General features: G+C 44.6%; 1 protein-coding gene across 1 annotated transcript in view; it reads right to left on the bottom strand.

The window, feature by feature from the left end:
• Nucleotides 1–15,536, bottom strand: part of LOC138670043 (myotubularin-related protein 9-like) — a 51,177-nt gene extending 35,641 nt beyond the window's left edge. Inside the window, exons 1-4 of the mRNA XM_069757031.1 lie at nucleotides 15,197–15,536; nucleotides 11,594–11,741; nucleotides 7,424–7,549; nucleotides 7,168–7,341 (exon numbers count right to left, since the gene is read on the bottom strand). Coding sequence (XP_069613132.1) covers nucleotides 7,168–7,341; nucleotides 7,424–7,549; nucleotides 11,594–11,741; nucleotides 15,197–15,393 — 645 coding nt within the window. The 5' untranslated portion in view covers nucleotides 15,394–15,536. The remainder of the gene's footprint in view (nucleotides 1–7,167; nucleotides 7,342–7,423; nucleotides 7,550–11,593; nucleotides 11,742–15,196) is intronic.
• Nucleotides 15,537–22,059: the final 6,523 nt, after the last annotated feature.

The following is a 22,059-nucleotide window of genomic DNA, read 5'->3' on the forward strand; positions in this document are numbered from 1 at the left end:
CGCTGATGTGACGAATTGGTCCTCTGCGGCTGTTGAGGCCTTTCGGGAGCTTAAACGCCGATTTACTTCTGCCCCTGTGTTGCGTCAGCCGGATGTTTCTCTTCCTTTTCAGGTTGAGGTTAACGCTTCTGAGATTGGGGCAGGGGTGTTGTGAATTCTGTTGTTAAGCTCCCTCCTGTGGTCATGAATGGTACTTCGGCTGGTTCTGTCCATGGGCTTCCTCTGGTAGTCGTGAATGGGGCTGCGGCTTCTGAGGTTCCTTCCACAGGTGACGAGGTTAATTCGTTAGCTGGCTGCTCTATTTAACTCCACCTAGATCATTGCTCGATGCCACCTGTCAATGTTCCAGTACTGGTTTAGTTCTCTCCTGGATCGTTCCTGTGACCTGTCTTCCCAGCAGAAGCTAAGTTCCTGCTTGTTTTTCTCTGGTTTGCTATTTTTCTGTCCAGCTTGCTATTTTGATTGTTATCTTGCTTGCTGGAAGCTCTGGGACGCAGAGGGAGCGCCTCCGCACCGTGAGTCGGTGCGGAGGGTCTTTTTGCGCCCTCTGCGTGGTCTTTTTGTAGTTTTTTGTGCTGACCGCAAAGCTATCTTTCCTATCCTCTGTCTGTTCAGTAAGTCGGGCCTCACTTTGCTAAATCTATTTCATCTCTGTGTTTGTAATTTTCATCTTTACTCACAGTCATTATATGTGGGGGGCTGCCTGTTCCTTTGGGAAATTTCTCTGAGGCAAGGTAGACTTTATTTTTCTATCTTTAGGGCTAGCTAGTTCCTTAGGCTGTGACGAGGCGCCTAGGGAGTGTCAGGAGCGCTCCACGGCTATTTCTAGTGTGTGTGATAGGATTAGGGATTGCGGTCAGCAGAGTTCCCACGTCTCAGAGCTCGTCCTATATTATTAGTAACTATCAGGTCATTCCGTGTGCTCTTAACCACCAGGTCCACTATTGTCCTGACCACCAGGTCATAACACAGGGGCCGTTTTGTCTCAGAGGGATTCTGATGGTTCTTTGATGAAACCATGTGCTTTTTTTTCCAGAAAGTTTTCACCTGCGGAACGCAATTATGATGTCGGCAATCGGGAGTTGTTGGCTATGAAGTGGGCGTTTGAGGAGTGGCGACATTGGCTCGAGGGAGCTAAGCACCGCGTTGTGATCTTGAGTCTGACTGATCATAAGAATCTGATTTACCTCGAGTCGGCCAAGCGGCTGAATCCTAGACAGGCTCGATGGTCCCTGTTTTTCTCCCGTTTTGATTTTGTGGTCTCGTATCTTCCGGGATCTACGAATGCTAACACTGATGCCCTTTCTAGGAGTTTTTCGCCTGATTCTCCTGGAGTCCTTGAGCCAGTTGGCATTCTTAAGGAAGGGGTGATTCGTTCTGCCATCTCCCCTGATTTGCGGCGGGTGCTTCGGGAATTTCAGGCTGATAGGCCTGACCGCTGTCCAGTGGGGAAGCTGATGTTCCTGATGGATGGACAAGTAAGGTGATTTCTGAGGTTCATTGTTCAGTGTTGGCTGGTCATCCTGGGATTTTTGGTACCAGAGATTTGGTTGCTAGGTCCTTTTGGTGGCCTTCCTTGTCGCGCGATGTGCGTGCTTTTGTGCAGTCCTGTGGGACTTGCGCCCGAGCCAAACCTTGCTGTTCCCGCGCTAGTGGGTTGCTTTTGCCTTTGCCGGTCCCTGAGAGGCCCTGGACGCATATTTCCATGGATTTTATTTCGGATCTTCCTGTTTCCCAGAAGATGTCTGTTATCTGGGTTGTTTGTGACCGGTTCTCTAAAATGGTCCATCTGGTACCTTTGCCCAAGTTGCCTTCCTCCTCAGATTTGGTTCCATTGTTTTTTCAGCATGTGGTTCGTTTGCATGGCATTCCGTAGAATATTGTGTCTGACAGAGGTTCTCAGTTTGTCTCTAGGTTTTTGCGGGCCTTTTGTGCTAGGATGGGCATTGATTTGTCTTTTTCTTCGGCGTTTCATCCTCAGACTAATGGCCAAACTGAGCGAACTAATCAGACCTTGGAGACCTATTTGAGATGCTTTGTGTCTGCTGATCAGGATGATTGGGTGGCTTTCTTGCCGTTGGCCGAGTTTGCCCTTAATAATCGGGCTAGTTCGGCTACTTTGTAATTTTGGTTTTCATCCTCGTTTTTCTTCTGGGCAGGTTAAGCCTTCTGATTGTCCTGGTGTGGATTCTGTGGTGGACAGGCTGCAGCAGATTTGGACTCATGTGGTGGACAATTTGACGTTGTCTCAGGAAAGGGCTCAACGTTTTGCTAACCGCCGTCGGTGTGTTGGTCCCCGGCTTCGTGTGGGGGATTTGGTTTGGTTGTCTTCTCGTCATGTTCCTATGAAGGTTTCTTCCCCTAAGTTTAAGCCTCGGTTTATTGGTCCTTATAAAATTTCTGAAATTATTAATCAGGTGTCTTTTCGTTTGGCTCTTCCAGCCTCTTTTGCCATTCATAATGTTTTCCATAGATCTTTGTTGCGGAGATATGTGGTGCCCGTTGTTCCCTCAGTTGATCCTCCTGCCCGGTGTTGGTTGAGGGAGAGTTGGAATATGAGGTTGAGAAAATTTTGGATTCTCGTTTTTCGAGGCGGAGGCTTCAGTATCTTGTCAAGTGGAAGGGTTATGGCCAGGAGGATAATTCTTGCCTCCGATGTTCATGCCACCGATTTGGTTCGTGCTTTTCACTTGGCTCGTCCTGATCGGCCTGGGGGCTCTGGTGAGGGTTCGGTGACCCCTCCTCAAGGGGGGGGGGTACTGTTGTGAATTCCGCTCTTGGGCTCCCTCCAGTGGTTGTAAGTGGCACTTTTGTGAGTTCTGCTCCTGGGCTCCCTCCGGTGGTTTTAAGTGGAATGGCTGCTCCTTGGATTTAGCTGTCAGCAGCTGCTTCCACTGATTATCTATTCTGCTCGGCTATTTAGCCTAGCTCTTTCCTTCAGCTTGTGCCACTTGTCAATGGTTCCTGGTTGGATTCACATCTCTTTGGATTTCCCTGTTATCCTGACCAGTTCAGCAAAGCTAAGTCCTTGCTTGCTCTTTTCTGTCCACAGGTTGTGGACTTATCCGTTCTGTGCTTTCTATGTTTGTCCAGCTTGTCAGTATGAATTAATTCTGTCTTGCTGGAAGCTCTGGGAAGCAGATTTGCCCTCCACACCTTTAGTCAGGTGTGGAGATTTTTGTAAACTCTGTGTGGATTTTTGTAGTTTTTAATACTGACCGCACAGTATTCCATCCTGTCCTATCTATCTAGCTAGACTGGCCTCCTGTGCTCATCCTGGTTTCATTCTGTGTATGTCTTTTCCCTCTCCACTCACAGTCATTACTTGTGGGGGGCTATCTATCCTTTGGGGATTTTCTCTGAGGCAAGATAGTTTTCCTATTTCTATCTTTAGGGGTAGTTAGTTCTCAGGCTGTGACGAGGTGCCTAGGGAGTGTTAGGAGCATCCCACGGCTACTTCTAGTGTTGTGTTGAGCTTAGGGACTGCGGTCAGTACAGGTACCACTTCCTTCAGAGCTCTTCCCATGTTGCTCCTAAACCACCAGATCATAACAGGATACCCTCAAATGAAAGCTGAAAGTCTGAACTTCAACTGCATCTGAATTGTTTTGTTTAAAATTCATTGTGGTAATGTCCATAACCAAAATTAGAAAAAAGTTGTCTCTGTCCAAATATATATGGACCTAACTACTGTATATATAAGAAGCATTGTAATTAATATTATCAGAGAAAACCTTTCTTCACTTATGGGAAACTTATCTTCTTTTGCTACTGAGGGATCAGGTAACGTGCTAACTTTAGTCTACGAAATGCAAAGATGGAAGCAGCGTGACAGCCAGAAAGACAAAGACGGTGCTGCTGCTTTTATCTCACACCATTGCTAGATTCACAGATACACAACTCATTATTACTGTATAATGTCATCTACAGTATGCTGATCCTTAGAGTGCACTACAAATACTGTAGATAGAGTAATATGACCTCACGTCTCTGTGTATGGTAGACATCATAGCAACTAGTGTCCATGCATTAGCTCATTCACAACTACAAATTCCGCTGCTAGATTCACAGATACACTACTCAATACTACTGCATAATGTCATACACACGTGGTCAAAATTGTTGGTAGCCCTCGTTTAATTACAGAAAAACCCTCAATGTTCACAGAAATAGCTTGAATCTGACAAAAGTAATAAATAAAATATCTATGAAAATGAACAAATGAAAGTCAGACATTGCTTTTCAACCATGTTTCCACAGATTTTTTTATAAAAATAAAATGTATGAAATAGGCCTGGACAGAAATGGTGGTACCCCTGAAAATAATGTGATAAAAGGGATATTTTAAATCAAGGTGTGTCCGCTAATTAGCATCACAGGTGTCTACAATCTTTGAATCAGTGAGTGGGCCTGTATATAGGGCTACAGATACTCACTGTGCTGTTTGGTGACATGGTGTGTATCACATTCAACATGGACCAGAGGAAGCGAAGGAAAGAGTTGTCTCAGGAGATTAGAAAGAAAATTATAGACAAACATGTTAAAGGTAAAAGTTATAAGACCATCTCCAAGCAGCTTGATATTCATGTGACTACAGTTGCACATGTTATTCATAAATTTAAGATCCATGGGATTGTAGCCAACCTTCCTGGACGTGGCCGCAGGAGGAAAATTGGTGACAAATCAAAGAGAAGGAAAATACGAATGGTAACAAAAGAGCCCAGAAAAACTTCTAAACAGATTAAAGGTGAACTTCAAGCTCAAGGAACATTAGTGTCAGATCGCACCATTTATCGTTGTATGAGCCAAAGTGGACATCATGGGAGACGACCAAGGAGGACATTGTTGAAAAAAAAAATTATTAAAAAGCCAGACTGGAATTTGCTAAACTACATGTTGACAAGCCACAAAGCTTCTGGGAGAATGTCCTATGGACAGATGAGACAAAAACGGAACTGTTTGGCAAGGCACATCAGCTATATGTTCACAGATGGAAAAATGAAGCATACCCTGGGAACCATACGCACCGCACACGCCGAAGATGACTGGGAACACTTCCGATTTCCAATATCGCAAAAATATCGGAACTCGGTATCGGAATTCCGATACAGCAAATATCGGCCGATACCCGATACTTGCAGTATCGGAATGCTCAACACTAGTCGTGGGCGTTTTGCCATGAGTTGACCAATCAGCGACTTGGATTTCCATGACAGAGGCCGCGACCAATGAATATCCGTGACAGAAAGACAGACAGACAGAAAGACGGAAGTGACCCTTAGACAATTATATAGTATATATATATATATATATATATATATACAGTGGGGCAAAAAAGTATTTAGTCAGTCAGCAATAGTGCAAGTTCCACCACTTAAAAAGATGAGAGGCGTCTGTAATTTACATAATAGGTAGACCTCAACTATGGGAGACAAACTGAGAAAAAAAAATCCAGAAAATCACATTATCTGTTTTTTTATCATTTTTTCTTGCATATTATGGTGGAAAATAAGTATTTGGTCAGAAACAAACAATCAAGATTTCTGGCTCTCACAGACCTGTAACTTCTTCTTTAAGAGTCTCCTCTTTCCTCCACTCATTACCTGTAGTAATGGCACCTGTTTAAACTTGTTATCAGTATAAAAAGACACCTGTGCACACCCTCAAACAGTCTGACTCCAAACTCCACTATGGTGAAGACCAAAGAGCTGTCAAAGGACACCAGAAACAAAATTGTAGCCCTGCACCAGGCTGGGAAGACTGAATCTGCAATAGCCAACCAGCTTGGAGTGAAGAAATCAACAGTGGGAGCAATAATTAGAAAATGGAAGACATACAAGACCACTGATAATCTCCCTCGATCTGGGGCTCCACGCAAAATCCCACCCCGTGGGGTCAGAATGATCACAAGAACGGTGAGCAAAAATCCCAGAACCACGCGGGGGGACCTAGTGAATGAACTGCAGAGAGCTGGGACCAATGTAACAAGGCCTACCATAAGTAACACACTACGCCACCATGGACTCAGATCCTGCAGTGCCAGACGTGTCCCACTGCTTAAGCCAGTACATGTCCGGGCCCGTCTGAAGTTTGCTAGAGAGCATTTGGATGATCTAGAGGAGTTTTGGGAGAATGTCCTATGGTCTGATGAAACCAAACTGGAACTGTTTGGTAGAAACACAACTTGTCGTGTTTGGAGGAAAAAGAATACTGAGTTGCATCCATCAAACACCATACCTACTGTAAAGCATGGTGGTGGAAACATCATGCTTTGGGGCTGTTTCTCTGCAAAGGGGCCAGGACGACTGATCCGGGTACATGAAAGAATGAATGGGGCCATGTATCGTGAGATTTTGAGTGCAAACCTCCTTCCATCAGCAAGGGCATTGAAGATGAAACGTGGCTGGGTCTTTCAACATGACAATGATCCAAAGCACACCGCCAGGGCAACAAAGGAGTGGCTTCGTAAGAAGCATTTCAAGGTCCTGGAGTGGCCTAGCCAGTCTCCAGATCTCAACCCTATAGAAAACCTTTGGAGGGAGTTGAAAGTCCGTGTTGCCAAGCGAAAAGCCAAAAACATCACTGCTCTAGAGGAGATCTGCATGGAGGAATGGGCCAACATACCAACAACAGTGTGTGGCAACCTTGTGAAGACTTACAGAAAACGTTTGACCTCTGTCATTGCCAACAAAGGATATATTACAAAGTATTGAGATGAAATTTTGTTTCTGACCAAATACTTATTTTCCACCATAATATGCAAATAAAATGTTAAAAAAACAGACAATGTGATTTTCTGGATTTTTTTTTCTCAGTTTGTCTCCCATAGTTGAGGTCTACCTATGATGTAAATTACAGACGCCTCTCATCTTTTTAAGTGGTAGAACTTGCACTATTGCTGACTGACTAAATACTTTTTTGCCCCACTGTACATATAAATACGTGGTGGCATATATACACATACATGCATTACATAGCATGTGAGAGTAACCTGAATAGCATGCTTTACACAGTCTTGTATCTTTTCTGTTGAATATTAGTCATTAAGGATTAGATTCAAGCACATAAAGAAGCAGCATGATGAACATTATGATAGACAAAAGCAAATGCTTCATTGTCAGTAATCCTTGATAATACAGAATTTATACAATCACCTCCATAACACACCGTTTTGCTTGTTGGATGGTAATAACTCAATACAGGGAATCTGCGGCTTTGCCTGAAAGATGCAGATCGCTTCAGGTTGCCATCAGAACAGGATACAGGTACAATAGTCTTCTCTGGATAGCTTGGGCAAACCTTAAAGTTTTCATTCACACCACTCAGCCTCCAAGCATCTGTCTAAGAAGACACATAATTAACATTGATTTTGCAAATCTTACACTTACAATTTGTAAAAGACTTTAATATTTAATCAAGTCACCTCATTTTTGAGCTTGTGATAGAAATTTTCCATGGTATCTCTCTGCCATCCCTTTCCTAACTTGCACCCAGTCGGTCTGAAGAAAAATGGGTAGCTGAGAGAAATTTCATTCAGTGAGGAGAGAGCCTGCAGACATATCATAACATCTGATTAGAATTACAGCATTCTCCTGCTGACAACCTCCATTTCCCTATTAACAACAAGTATTGGAGGGCACCACTCCTAGGGATCTCCCGTTACATGCCAAAAATTGATAGACAAGCAGAACAAAAGAAAAGTAGCAAGCATTAAACAGGGATCACCAAAGAAGGGTAGCAAAAAATATATATAAATTTCATTAGGTGATAATACGAACACTGCAAAGATTAAAAACAATTAAAATTGCATAACGCAAACAAAACTGTACATTGACTCACAATAGGGTCATGCCCTTGCCACACCCCAAATATATATAGCAACAAATTCAATGTCAATACACCCTACTGTACCGATACTTTACTCAAAAGACATACAGAGATAATATAATAAAGTCCTCCTATCTGCATAATATAGCTTAGCATATATGGAAGGCACTGCCAAATGGGCAAAATATAGGAGAATGCTCCAAATACAACCTGAACTTAATGCTCATAGAGCCCACATAAAGGACTGTCTGAGAGAAAATAGATGGAAGCATAATCTGCTATTGAAGCATGTAAGGTAAACAGGTTTTCATTAAAGGGATGGTGTAAGCCTTATGCCATATTGGTAAAAGAGTTCTCTTGAAAGAGGAGGCAAAAGAAGCCTATACAACCTGCACCTGTGGATGGAGCTTCCCCAGAAAAGTGCCTGTACAGAAATCAACGTAACAAGAGATAGGAAGGGTGGGGGAGGCAAGGGCACTGGGATGCCGAACGCGTGTCGCCAGGAACCCTGGTCGGACTTGTGTAAACAGGGTATTAAACGACTGCCGATAGGTAAAGGTTTACGGGTCTGCGGTTGTATTGTGCAGTCAGTCGGACTTGTGTAAACAGGGTATTAATGACCACTGATAGGTAAAGGTTTACAGGTCTGCGATTGTATTGTACAGTTGGTCGGACTTGTATAAACAAGGTATTAAACAATAGCCAGTTGGTAAAGGTTTGCCTCTCTGTGGTTGTATTGTACGGTTGGTTGCACTTGTGTATACAGGGTATTAAACGACCGCCGATAGGTAAAGGTTTACGGGTATGCGATTGTATTGTACAGTTGGTTGCACTTGTGTATACAGGGTATTAAACGACCGCCGATAGGTAAAGGTTTACGGGTATGCGATTGTATTGTGCAGTTGATCGGATTTGTGTAAACAGAGCATTAAACAACTGCTGATAGGTAATGGTTTTACCGGTCTGCAGTTGTATTGTGCAGTCAGTTGGACTTGTATAAACAGGGTATTAAACGACCGCCGATAGGTAATGGTTTTACCGGTCTGCGGTTGTATTGTACAGTTGGTCGGACTTGTATAAACAGGGTATTAAACGACGTCTGATAGGTAATTACAGCGCTCCAGAGACCTGGTCGTTGCAGTAGTGTCGCTCTGCCACTAAGGGGAGTGATGGTATGTCTGATGGCACTAAAGGAGTTCATCTGACCAGGTATCACAAGCACACATTACACTTCACACTCCGGCCACTAGGGGGAGCAAAAGGTTTTATTTATTAGGCCACTCCTCACACTGGTAAAACTAGAGGTTGGATAGGAAGTTAGGGAGAAGCTGGCTGGGTTTTGCCCAGGCAACATCCCGTGGCAGGGGGTGTTGCGGGGAAGATTCAGAAGGGTCCCTGTCAGGCGTGGGAACCTGGCAGTGACTTAGCGACAAGGACAGATCGTTACAGAGCCGCGCCTGCACTACCTTGCAGTGGCATCTAAAGAAAGGACATGAAGCAAAGGATATTGTGGACAGTGAGAAACGAGATCAAGCACAAAGGAGAGCCAGTAGGAGTCGTGCCCCGAGAATGGCAACATCTTACTGAGGCGCGTAGCCGGTGACTGGAACACCGAGGAAGTAACTGACTCTATGCCTTACTTCAAATACCGCAGGGCAGTTAATTATAGGTTGGCTGTCTACCATACATCACCTAAGCAGACATAGGGGGCACACATGGAGAGGGGCATCTCTAGGGTCCCAGAATAGCTCCGAGCCTTCCCGTCAAACGGGTGCGTCCTAGCCATAACAAACTTGGGGGACGGAGAATAGAAAGAACGAGAAAGAACTAGAAAGAACGAGAACAGAAGTTGTGAGGACTATCCCAAATGCTCAGCAGGGAAGCACTACAACACACAGGCGCTATTGGTAGGCAACGATTTCCACCTGCAAAGGGAACTCTGGATGTGCCTTCGGACCGGCCGGTCTCATACAGCCCTGTTGATAGTGCTCTGGATTGAGGATCCTGAAGTCACCAGTAAAGAGGTAAAGAGACTGCAACCCTGTATCCTCGTTATTGACTGCACCTCACACAATTGCCACCTACACCACTGGGAAGCCCTGGGGACTCACTTCACCTGTGGGAAGGTATACCATCTAGCTGCCATCACATCGCCCCAGTGGACCCCAAGCAGCGTCGGTCGACCTGACCGAATACCACAGGTGGCGTCACGAAACCTTAGCTGACTTTCATCATCCCTTTTATTGGATGCCCCTTAGCAGGGTCACGGACCGGGTCCAGCCACCGTGACAACCCCAGAACTGAGCCAGAGAGGACCGGTACTGAGTAACCCGCGGCCCTGCGTCTGGGGGCGCTCCATAATGGTTTACCGGTCTGCGGTTGTATTGTACAGTTGGTCGGACTTGTATAAACAAGGTATTAAACAATAGCCGGTTGGTAAAGGTTTCCCTATCTGCGGTTGTATTGTGCAGTCTTTTGAACCTTTAGTTACATCATGTTTGTAGAGAGATCTTTTTGTACACATCCATCAGAAGCTGTATGGGTATCAATTTTCCCCAAATGGAACTTAATGGACACTGAAAAATCATATGTAGACAATTCGCTTATTTTACATGTGTCACTTTAAGCACTGCTAATTCTATTTCAAAAGAGTTTGCTATAAATGGATTACACAATCCACTTTGCCATTATGTCTGTTTACTGAGTTATATCTGGCAAGAGAGTGATAAAGAAAACTTATTGCATGTAGGTTTAAGGTGTTAAAATGACAGTAAAAAAATGAAACGTTTAAAGACAGTGCCTCGTGTAATAAATTTCAACAAATTATAAAGAGGTAAAAGTTCCTGTCATGCCGGTACTCACCTAGTCACCTATCCTTGGTGTTAATGCTCATTGAACCTGTTTTTATAGGTAGATCGGTGGTGACTGTGTTTGGTGGCTTTGGTGAGAATATTTTTCTGGAAGAGTGTGGATGTAGTTCGCCAATGGAAGTAGATTAGTATGTGGAAGAAAAGACACTTACATGGTGTTTGTGCTCCACCAAATAGGTACCACAAGTCAAAGACTTTTCTAAATAAAAGATAGTTTTTTTCTACACCCTATCAACTTATGGTCCCTATTTGGTGGAGTGCAAGCAATAAGTTGTCTGGTAGTTTTTTATAGATGTCATATCATTAGGATAGGTCATCAATATCTGATCGGTGGGGGTGCGACATCTGGCATCCTCATTAATCATATGTTCCCGTTGCTGACGGCAGTCAGATTTGCATAGCTTCATCAACTACATAGTGGCCAAGACCAGGTACTGCACATCCGCCCCTTATCCAAATCAATATGGGGCAGATGTGCCATACCCGGCTGCTGCCATTATGTATTTGACATTGCTGTGTAGTTCAACTAAGCACATCCGGCCGGCATCGGGAATAGCTTATTGGTGGAGGTGCCAGTTGTTGCACCCCCACCGATCAGATATTATTGATCTATCGTAAGTACAGGACATCAATATAAAAGTCCTGGTCAAGCGCTTTAAGCGTCTCTAAATGCCTTCATTGTAGTAAAGCGACACAACTTGGTCAGGATTTAACCCACATTACTGGTACATTTAACCAACAGAAAGCCATTTTGACTCTTGTTTCTTGTTTGCACATAACTGAAATATTTAGTGTAAACTCATAATTTTTACTGTTCCTATGATATATTGGGAGCAGTTTATGGGTTGTGCTACATCAGAATACAGCATATGGACTTACGGTATATTGTTACTGACCTGGACTGAGCGGGCGATATTAAATGTTTCCTCCATGTCAGGTATTTCCAAATGAATAACCCGCAGATCCTTACACTTCAGAGTGACAGTTCCTGAGCTTGACCTTCCTTCTCCATCTTTGCTCCTCAACATGCCCATGTTTTGAACACTGAATAAGAATGGAAGGGTTAGTCCTGCTCACGTCCCTCAAGAGATTCGAGGGGCAAATGACGACACATTTATTGAAAGGGCGCTTAAACAGTCAGCAGGTGTCATGCATCTGTCCCATTGTAGGGCAGTAAAAGCACAACCTTGGTGGACTGGAATAGTTAAAGGGGCACAAGAGTTGATTGTAGAACAGCACTCGGCAATGTCATAAAAACATTTTCAGAACGAAAATTAGATTGGCACTTAACATATAGTATAATAAAACAGCTGTTTATTTTCTTTTCAGGAGCGAGGCGTACAGAAAAACAATATCCAGTGGGTCAGTAGTAGTGATGAGCGAACGTGCCTAGCAAACAGGCATTCCCAGCACGCCACAATGCCCAGCCTAATCACAGGTCTGGTAATAACGAATAGCCTCATATATAGCATTTAGGCCTCAAGCGTATTTTCATTCTGAGTGTGATCAGACAAAACAGCAGATCGCACTTGGACCAATGCTAGTCTATGGGGCAGTGCACATGTCAATTTTTTCCTTGGACAGAGTCTGTCCGAATAAAAAGTTGCTACATGCCCGAGGTTGATCCAATATTTTGATCGCACTCGGCCATTCGGATGACATCTGAGTGCAGTCTGATTTCCACAAACTGACAGAATGGAGAAGATGGAGACTTTTTTTCTCCATCTTCTCCTCATCCAAGATAAATGGATCACACTATGCTCACACACTGATCATACTCTGATCAGACTTTGATTGGAGTGTCATTTGCATAATCGACCTGATTCTCTTGGATGAGAAACTATACGGTTTTAGTTCAGATCAGCGGACCCGCCATTGGGCCAGTCAATGTGCATGCAACATGGACAGGAAAATACAGTGGTGTGAATGCACTTTTAGCGGAAGATATCTCTAGTCAGAATTGAATGACTACTTACACAAAGGCTTCATCTCCAACATGTGATACAATCTATTCCTATCATATCTATAATATAACGCTGGGAGCGTCACTCTGTCTGAAGCCTTTATAGACTGCGCAAGCGCAAGCACCGGCGCAGTCTGGGCCTCACAGAGTGACGCTCCCAGGAGATCGCGGTATGCGTAAACACTGAACGCACACCGCGATCTCCACCGGAGAGTCAGGGACCGCCAGGAGGGTAAGTATATTCACCTGTCCCCCGTTCCAGCGCTGCGTGCGGCTCCGTCTCCCGGGTCCTCTGCTGTGACGTTCCCAGTTCAGAGGGCGCGATGACGCGCTTAATGCACGCCGGCGCCGCCCTCTGACTGAACAGTCACAGCCAGAGGAGCCGGAAGATGGCGGCGCGCAGCGCTGGAACGGGACAGACAGGTGAGTATAGCAAGTGCTGGGGGCCTGAGCTAGCGGTGATACCGGCACCTGACACCCACAGCGCGCCGGTGTCCCCGCCTGCTCAGGCCCCCCAGCACTCGGCGCCCAGCGACCATAGGTGAGTATGGTATTTTTTTTTTTTTTTATATATATATGGCAGCAGCATACGGGGCATATATAATGGAGCATCTTATGGGGGGCATATAATACAATGGTGGCGCAGGATGGGAGCAGCACATGACAGAACGGGCGCAGGATGGCAGCAGCACATGACAGAACGGGCGCAGGATGGTAGCAGCACATGACAGAACGGGGGCGCAGGATGGGAGCAGCACATGACAGAACGGGCGCAGGATGGCAGCAGCACATAACAGAACGGGCGCAGGATGGTAGCAGCACATGACAGAACGGGGGCGCAGGATGGCAGCAGCACATGACAGAATGGGGGCGCAAGATGGGAGCAGCACATGACAGAACAGGGGCGCAGGATGGGAGCAGCACATGACAGAATGGGGGCGCAAGATGGGAGCAGCACATGACAGAACGGGGGCACAGGATGGCAGCAGCACATGACAGGATGGGAGCAGCACATGACAGAACGGGGGCGCAGGATGGGAGCAGCACATGACAGAACGGGCGCAGGATGGGAGCAGCACATGACAGAACAGGGGCGCAGGATGGGAGCAGCACATGACAGAACAGGGGCGCAGGATGGGAGCAGCACATGACAGAACAGGGGCGCAGGATTGGAGCAGCACATGACAGAATGGGGGCACAAGATGGGAGCATCACATGACAGAACGGGGGCACAGGATGGCAGCAGCACATGACAGAACGGGGGCGCAGGATGGCAGCAGCACATGACAGAACGGGCGCAGGATGGGAGCAGCACATGACAGAACAGGGGCGCAGGATGGGAGCAGCACATGACAGAACGGGGGCGCAGGATGGCAGCAGCACATGACAGAACGGGCGCAGGATGGGAGCAGCACATGACAGAACAAGGGCGCAGGATGGGAGCAGCACATGAGAGAACGGGGGCGCAGGATGGGAGCAGCACATGACAGAACGGGGGCACAGGACGGCAGCAGCACATGACAGAACGGGCGCAGGATGGGAGCAGCACATGACAGAACAGGGGCGCAGGATGGGAGCAGCACATGAAAGAACGGGGCACAGGATGGGAGCAGCACATGACAGAACGGGGGTACAGGATGGGAGCAGCAAATGACAGAATGGAGGCGCAGGATGGGTGCAGAACATGTCAGAATGGAGGCGCAGGATGGGTGCAGCACATGTCACAATGGGGGCGCAGGATGGGAGCAGCACATGACAGAATGGGGGCGCAAGATGGGTGCAGAACATGTCAGAATGGAGGCGCAGGATGGGTGCAGAACATGTCAGAATGGGGGCGCAGGATGGGAGCAGCACATGTCACAATGGGGGCGCAGGATGGAAGCAGCACATGACAGAATGGGGGTGCAGGATGGGTGCAACACATGACAGAATGGGGGCGCAAGATGGGTGCAACACATGGCAGGATGGGGGCGCAGGATGGGGGCAGCACATGACAGGATAGGGACGCAGGATGGAGCAGCACATGTCAGAATGGGGGTGCAGGATGGGAGCAGCACATGTCAGAATGGGGATGCAGGATGGGTGCAGCACATGTCAGGATGGGGACGCAGGATGGAGCAGCTCATGACAGGATGGGGATGCAGGATGGAGCAGCACATACCAGGATGGAGACCATATACCAATATAGATGCTAGCCACCCGGGCGTAGAACGGGTTCAATAGCTAGTGTTTATATAATAAGGGATAACATTACAGTTGAATTCTTCTAGTGCAGCATTCTTTGCAGCCGAGTACTGGTGAGCTGTACGTTATATAACACAATATATACTGTAAAAATTTTCATTTTTTCTACATTCTTATATACAAGAACATAATGAATTGAACAAATAATTAATGATATTTCCCCTTATCCCTTAAATCAGACAGTTTGCATCAATATAATGCAGTCCTGAGATATGGTAGTGACAGTATTACAAACACAGAATGCCCAATTGTCCATCTACCGGTATATAGCATTGAGTTTTGATATTTTTACCTCTTCTCCACTGAGTCCACAGCGCAATGTAGAAGCCATAGTTCACACTTTTCTTTTTTTGTGCCCTCTACATGATGGGCAGAGAGTATCAAGTGATGGCTGCTCACACAGAGGGTCCCAGTCACAGGCGGCGTTAGGGGGCAGCATACTCGTACATTCTCCACTTGAGAACTCTGTATAAGATGCGACAGCTCCATGTGCGGTATCAGACAGGCACACTATAACTATGCCTATATACCACTCATCAAGGATGTAGCAGACCCCCACTCCAGAGTAGTGGAGGGTTACAAAGGAATGCCTAAAATGTACAGTGATACAAGACTGATGCTTACAATCGAGTGACACAATATCCTTTGCCAGCGCTTAATGACATATTTCACTTAAACTATGCAACTGCCTGTAACCACTGCAGAGCTGAAAAGGGTGGAAAGTTACTGGTTGTAAGAAGGAAGTTGAGGTTTTCTTGACACAAATGTGAAAAAGCTTACACGTTAACCCTCTCCTATTGCTAGACATTGTCATGCCGTAACCATTTATATGCACAGTATCGCAGTAAAGCGACCCACAAAATTGCTGCAATACATCTGTGTCTATTAATGCATTTATTCAGTGCTTCAGGATTTGCATTTTATGTTCAAAATGGATCACTAAATAAGTTGACAAGGATCTTCAAAAGTTCTGGCTCATTACCAGGCAGAGCTAGCTGACGAGAGAGAAGATGTTTCCACACAAAAGAAAAAACTTTTCCTAAGCTTGGATCATCCCTTTAATAAACTAGGGAAAATGCGGTACAACTACATGACTATGATGGACGGTGAGGATTCCTGCAGACACTTACCTTTTGATACTGAACCTGATTACCTGCACTTGGAGTTGAGTTTGTGCTACAATTTTTTTACAGCTAGGCCATCACCGGCGCCGTCTGACACTTGGCTATGTATATGTAGGTAAATGCATGGATAGAGCTATAGCTATGCTGAAAATCTTTTTGAGGTTGTTTTGACCCCACCATTTATCTTTTGATTATAATCAACTGTATTTTGGCCATAACTGATTTTTTTCACAATTATTTTTCCACAGTTTGAGGTCTGTTTGTATATCCTATAAATTAACTTCCCACTAAAACAGATACTTGTGTTGCATTTACTGTGCACTTGAAATGCCAGTTCCTTTCTCGAAAGAGAAGAAAAGCTAAAACATGGTCTTCTTGGAGCCGCTTCAATTCTGTTTAAATGAAAACTGCTGCTCTATGGCTATGTTCACACCACATCTATGTCTTCAGAAGGAGGATGTTGTTACACACAGCTGAGCTCTTCATGTGTGTGCTGAAACTGGACGCAGTACCAAAGTTGGCCTGTCATAAAGACCAAAACTGATGCCTAAGGACACATCCGTGTCCAATTTTTTCCTCAGAGCCATAAAGTAGAATAAATGTATTCCAAAATCCATAACAATCACGGATCCGAGAGGGACATATACTGTATGTGACTCAGTTCATGTCCGATTTGTGGATCAGAATAGGCCAATCAAGGGTATAAGGATCCATGGGACATAGCTACTAAATGAAAGTCTTCCAAATTGCTTCCGTTTTCCATGTGTGTGTTATAGTGCTGTTTCTTAGTGACACACTTGAATAAAATATCACCTTCCAAGGTTTTTATTGGGTTGAAATCAAACACGCACTACTTTTTAGTGAAAAAAAAAAACGCAAAAGAGAAAACGTAAGCAACTAAAATGACAGAAGAATATATCAATCTGTTTATCTCGGATGGTAATATTCACACAAATCAGCCATAGACTTCAAGCTAAACATGTATTAGTTTGATCTCATGATCTTTCTATCAAACCTGGGTTTGGGTCCTGTATTTACTTAAAAAATCTTAGCCCTCTATCACTCCCCCTCAGCCTAGCTAAAAATTAACAGCTCCCTTTACTATAAAGAATAGTACTCGACAAGGTTGCTCCCTCTCCCCAATATTGTATATCCTGATAATGGAGCAATCTTATGGAGGCCATACGTGCTAATCCTGATATACTGGGAATGAAAATAGCAGGCTCAGAGTATAAGTGTTCTGCATTTGCTGATGACCTGCTAATTTATTTAACTAATCCACGTATCTCTCTTCCTTTCCTGATGTCTGAGCTGGCACGTTTTAGTAGTTGGTCCAATTTTAAGGTCAATCTCGAAAAATCTGAAGCCATGAATATTTCCCTACCCTTGCAAATGGTGAATGTTCTGAAATCTGCATTTCCATTTAAATGGCCTTTAAATAATCATATTAACTACTCGGGCACCATTATTTTGGTGGATTTATCAGAATTGTTTGACTTGAACTTTGGTTGATTTTTGTCCAGATTGGAAGGAGCTCTTAATTCTTGGAACCATGGAGAGTTCTGGTTTGGCCAGGTTAACATCCTCAAAATGACTGTATTGCCTAGACTTTTGTATTTACTACAAACTATCCTGATATATCTCCCATTCTCCTTCTTGATGAGGGTGCAACGTAAATGCAGCCAATTTGTTTGGTCGGTGGCACACACAAGAATTAGTAGCACTGTTTTGGTGCTTCCAAAGGATTTGGCGGTTATAGATCTGCTGGACTGACGAAAATACTATCTTGCGTCCGCCCATGCAATAATTTTAGATGTTCTGCACTGCACAGAATCTAAACTGTGGGTACATATGGCCTATGAGTCTTGTCATACATCAGTTTCCACTCTACCGTGGACTTGGCCTATCTTGGCTAGAAATTATATCTCTATTCCATTTAGTCTCAAGCAAACACTCAAAATTATCCACATTCCCAGAATCAAGGGAATTCTAATTGACTCATTGGGAACATTATCCACAATAACAGATAAGGCTACTTTCACACTAGCGTCGGGCTCGGCCCGTCGCAGTGCGTCGGGCCGAGGTTACCGACGCTAGCGTTGTTTGCGCCGCACAACGGGTGCAGCAGATGCAAATTTTCATCGCATCCGCTGCCCCATTGTGAGGTGCGGGGAGGTGGGGGAGGAGTCCGTCGGCAGCAAAAAACGTTACATGTAGCGTTTTTTGCTCCCAGCGGTCTGCCACAACACGGCGCAACCGTCGCACGACGGTTGCGACGTGTGGCAAAGCGTCGCAATGCGTCGCTAATGTTAATCTATGGGGCAAAAACGCATCCTGCAAACAACTTTGCCGGATGCGTTTTTTGCCATAGACGACGCATTGCGACGTCTGGCAAAAAACGCCAGTGTGAAAGTAGCCTTACCCAACATTTCCATCCGGTGTCTCCTTAAGGCTTTTTCTGGGTAGCTCCAAGAGAAACCCCATGCGTCTTTATCATGTGGCCCCTGAGGGTGTATTGCTTCCCCTCTCAGCTATTCTAGGTGATTGTCCAAAGAAAGCAAGATATTATTTTGAATATATTAAACTAGGGCATTTTTTCTCTACATTTGCCAATCATTTAGAATGGATCTGCCCCCTTTCTTCATTTAAATCCCTATTTATGGCTCCCACTAACCCTGCACACGTAATCTCCGATATCTAGAATCTTCTATTGGATAGTGATCCGGATACCCTTCCTCCTTTGTGGGAAAGGGAGCTCCATCAATCCTTTACAAGAGAACAATGGTATAAATGTTTCCATCTCTCTCATAAATCTAATACAGCCACTAAAGCTCCGGAAACTAGTTATAAAATAGTATCTAGATGGTATCGTGTTCCTTCAGTCTTACATAGATGGTTCCTGGGAGTATCCAACTTGTGCTGGCGATGTGGGGCCCATGTGGGTTCGATGTCGCATATATAGTGGGCGTGCCTGGCCTTGGTGGCCTTCTGGGAGAGTGTTCTTAAAGCAATTAAAGAAATGGAGTGTCAATCCCTAAAAGCCCAGAAGCAATTCTACTAATTATGTTTCCCATGCCTAAGAATGCTTTCAAGAAATCATTATTGAGGCACATTTTTTAGGCCGCAAGGTGGCAATTGCATGACATTGGAAGTCTTTAGACCTGCCTTTGCTAGAGGAATGGTTTGGGGAGGTGGCTAGAGTTCACCAGATGGAATCCCCGATAGCCCATACACAAGAGGCAGCTAACAAAGTGGCTGCGAAATGGTTTCATTGGGAATCCTCCTTGTCCTCAAGAATGTACCAAAATATGCTAGAATAACTTCTACCTAATCCTTCTACGATATTCGATATGCCAATATCATAGTTTATACTCTGTCTGCCTTAGTGATTTGTCCTCGTGGTCTCTATAAACATTTCTTCTCTTTTCTCTTCTCCATCTTGTTGTTAACAGGTTGTCAATTGTCTTTTGCAAACTACTGTTGATACCGTGTGGAGTTTTGTTTTCATGTAACTAAACAATTCTCTATTTCAGCAGCTAATATGCCATATAGTGTGTTCGTATGAACCTGTTGATGTGATTGTTTCTGTTTTTGTGTATTATAAAAACAATAAAAAATGTTGAATGAGAAAAAAAATGTATTAGATTAAAAAGTCACATAGGTTGAGAACAAGACATCGGTCCATCAGTTTCAATTATTCCTGACCAGCTATACATTTCCTATCTTTATATTATTTTTAATCCATAATGTCATTTGTTGTGAGAAATAAATGTAAGTCTGGGGAATAGAGCACACAGTAGGGTGATATCCTATGGAGGAAGTGTGGGTAAGTGGTAGTTACGCTCACCTGGTGGAGTTGTGACAGGCACAACTCCTATGTAGGCATGTGGAGTAACAGCTGCTGCTGCCCCGTGGTTGGTGGATAAATGCTCTGGGAGATATTGCATCCATTTGGATGAGACACGTAAGGTCGGTGGACTGCGCTGCTGGAGTAAATTGATTCTTCAATATGATGATAACAAATATTTTTCATTCACAACCATTTCAATGCTGTACCGGTGTCTTTATCAAGTGAAAAAAACAAATGACACAGCAGGAACGATAGCACGGCTAGATCATGCTGTGGAACCTAAGTGTGCAGAGTAAAGATTGGAGCAATGCGCCAGGAGAACAGGGCATGGTGAGTACTGTTTGGTTTTTTTTTGCCATTCACTTGTGTGGGAAATATGTGGGGCAATCATTTTGTGTTTGGACACTGTCTAGTCAATATGGACCCTTTAACAAGCCTTGCAATATGACTAAGAATAAAAGCCAAATCAGAATCTCAATTTGCAGAGCCGGAATATCGTGCCACCTATTGGAAGTAGTGGTCTGTAAGAGATCATACTATGGGGCGATCATTCTTTGTTGGGAAGCTGAGAAAGATCATATTGAGAGGGGGTCATCTTTTAGTATTGGGGCTGTGGGGGTCATCATACTGTGTTGGGGCCATGAGGGACCATAACATGGGGGTCATCATTCTGTGTTTGGGGGCCTGTGGGGGTCATCATTCTGTGTTGGAGCAGTGAGGGATCATAATGGGGGGGTCATCATTCTGTGTTGGGGCTGTGAGAGATCATACTGTGGGAGTTACAATTTTGTGTTGGGGGTTTTCGGGATATGATGTGAGGGTCATTATTCTGTGTTTGGGGGACTGTGGGGGCTTATCATTTTTTGTTGGGCAGTGATGGATCATACTTTTTCGGGTCATCATTCTGTGTTGGGGGATATGAGGGATCATAATGTTGTAGTCATTCTGTGTTGGGGGGCTGTTATGGATCATAATGTGATGTGAGGGTCATCATTCTGTGTTTCGGATTTGTGGGAGTCATCATTCTGTGTTGGGACAGCAAAGAATCATACTGTGGGGTCATCAGTCTGTGTTGTGGGCTGTGGAGGATCATAATTTGGAGGGTCATCATTCTGTATTTGGGAGTCATCATTTTCCGTTGGGGCAATTAGGGATCATACTGTGGAGCTCATCAGTCTGTATTGAGGGTTGTGATAGATCATACTTTGGGGGTCATCATTCTGTGTTTGAAGGCTGTGGGGTAACATACAATTTTGAGGATGCTGTGAGGGCCATCATACTGTGTTGATAGGATCATATTATGGAAGTAATACGGTAATTCTGTGTTTGACGGTTGTGGGGGACCATACTGAATGGAGGGCCGTGGGGACCATCATAATGTGTATAAGTGGTTGTGGGAGCCATCATACTGTTTGGAGACTGTGGTGGACATAATAATGTGTTGGGGGTATGAGAGATCATACTGTGTGAGTCATAATACTGTGTTGGTGTGCTGTGAAGGATCATAATTTGTTTGAGGGTACTTTAGGTGGCATCATACTGTGTTGGAGGGCAAATGGAGGTAATTATTGTGGGCTGTGTGGGATCATACTGTGTGGAGAACTGTGGAGACCATCATACTGTGTATACAGGGCTGTGAAGCCTTCATATTGTTTGGGGGGCTATAAAAGATCATGCTGTGAGGATAATCATTCTGAACATGGAGAGCTGTAGGGGATCATACTGTGTGGATGTAATCATTCTTTGTGTGGGATCATACATTTTGGAAGGCCATCATACTGTGCGGGGAGTTGTGGAAACCATCATACTGTGTTGTGGGGCTGTTGAAGATTATACTGTGATGGAGGGATCATACTGTTTGGACAGTCATACTTTGTTGGGGCTATCATGCTGTGTGTGTTATCATACTTTTTGGGAGGCAGTGTGGGCCATTTTACTGTGTAGGGGCTGTAGGGGCATAATACTGTGTGTGTGGGAGGCTGTGGAGATATCAAACTGTTTTGGGAAGCTACTGATCAAAATAGAAGAGCTGAATAACAAGAGCAGAATGATTTAAACGTTATGAAAATCAGTAAATTCTATGGTTTTGATCTGCTCAATAATAAGCTGTAAAATTAATATTAATATAAAATAATAACAATATGTTAGTATTGTGCAGAATTAATTTCAATGTATTGGTTC

The sequence above is a fragment of the Ranitomeya imitator genome, chromosome 3 (genome assembly GCF_032444005.1).
Source record: "Ranitomeya imitator isolate aRanImi1 chromosome 3, aRanImi1.pri, whole genome shotgun sequence".
Lineage (NCBI taxonomy): Eukaryota > Metazoa > Chordata > Amphibia > Anura > Dendrobatidae > Ranitomeya > Ranitomeya imitator.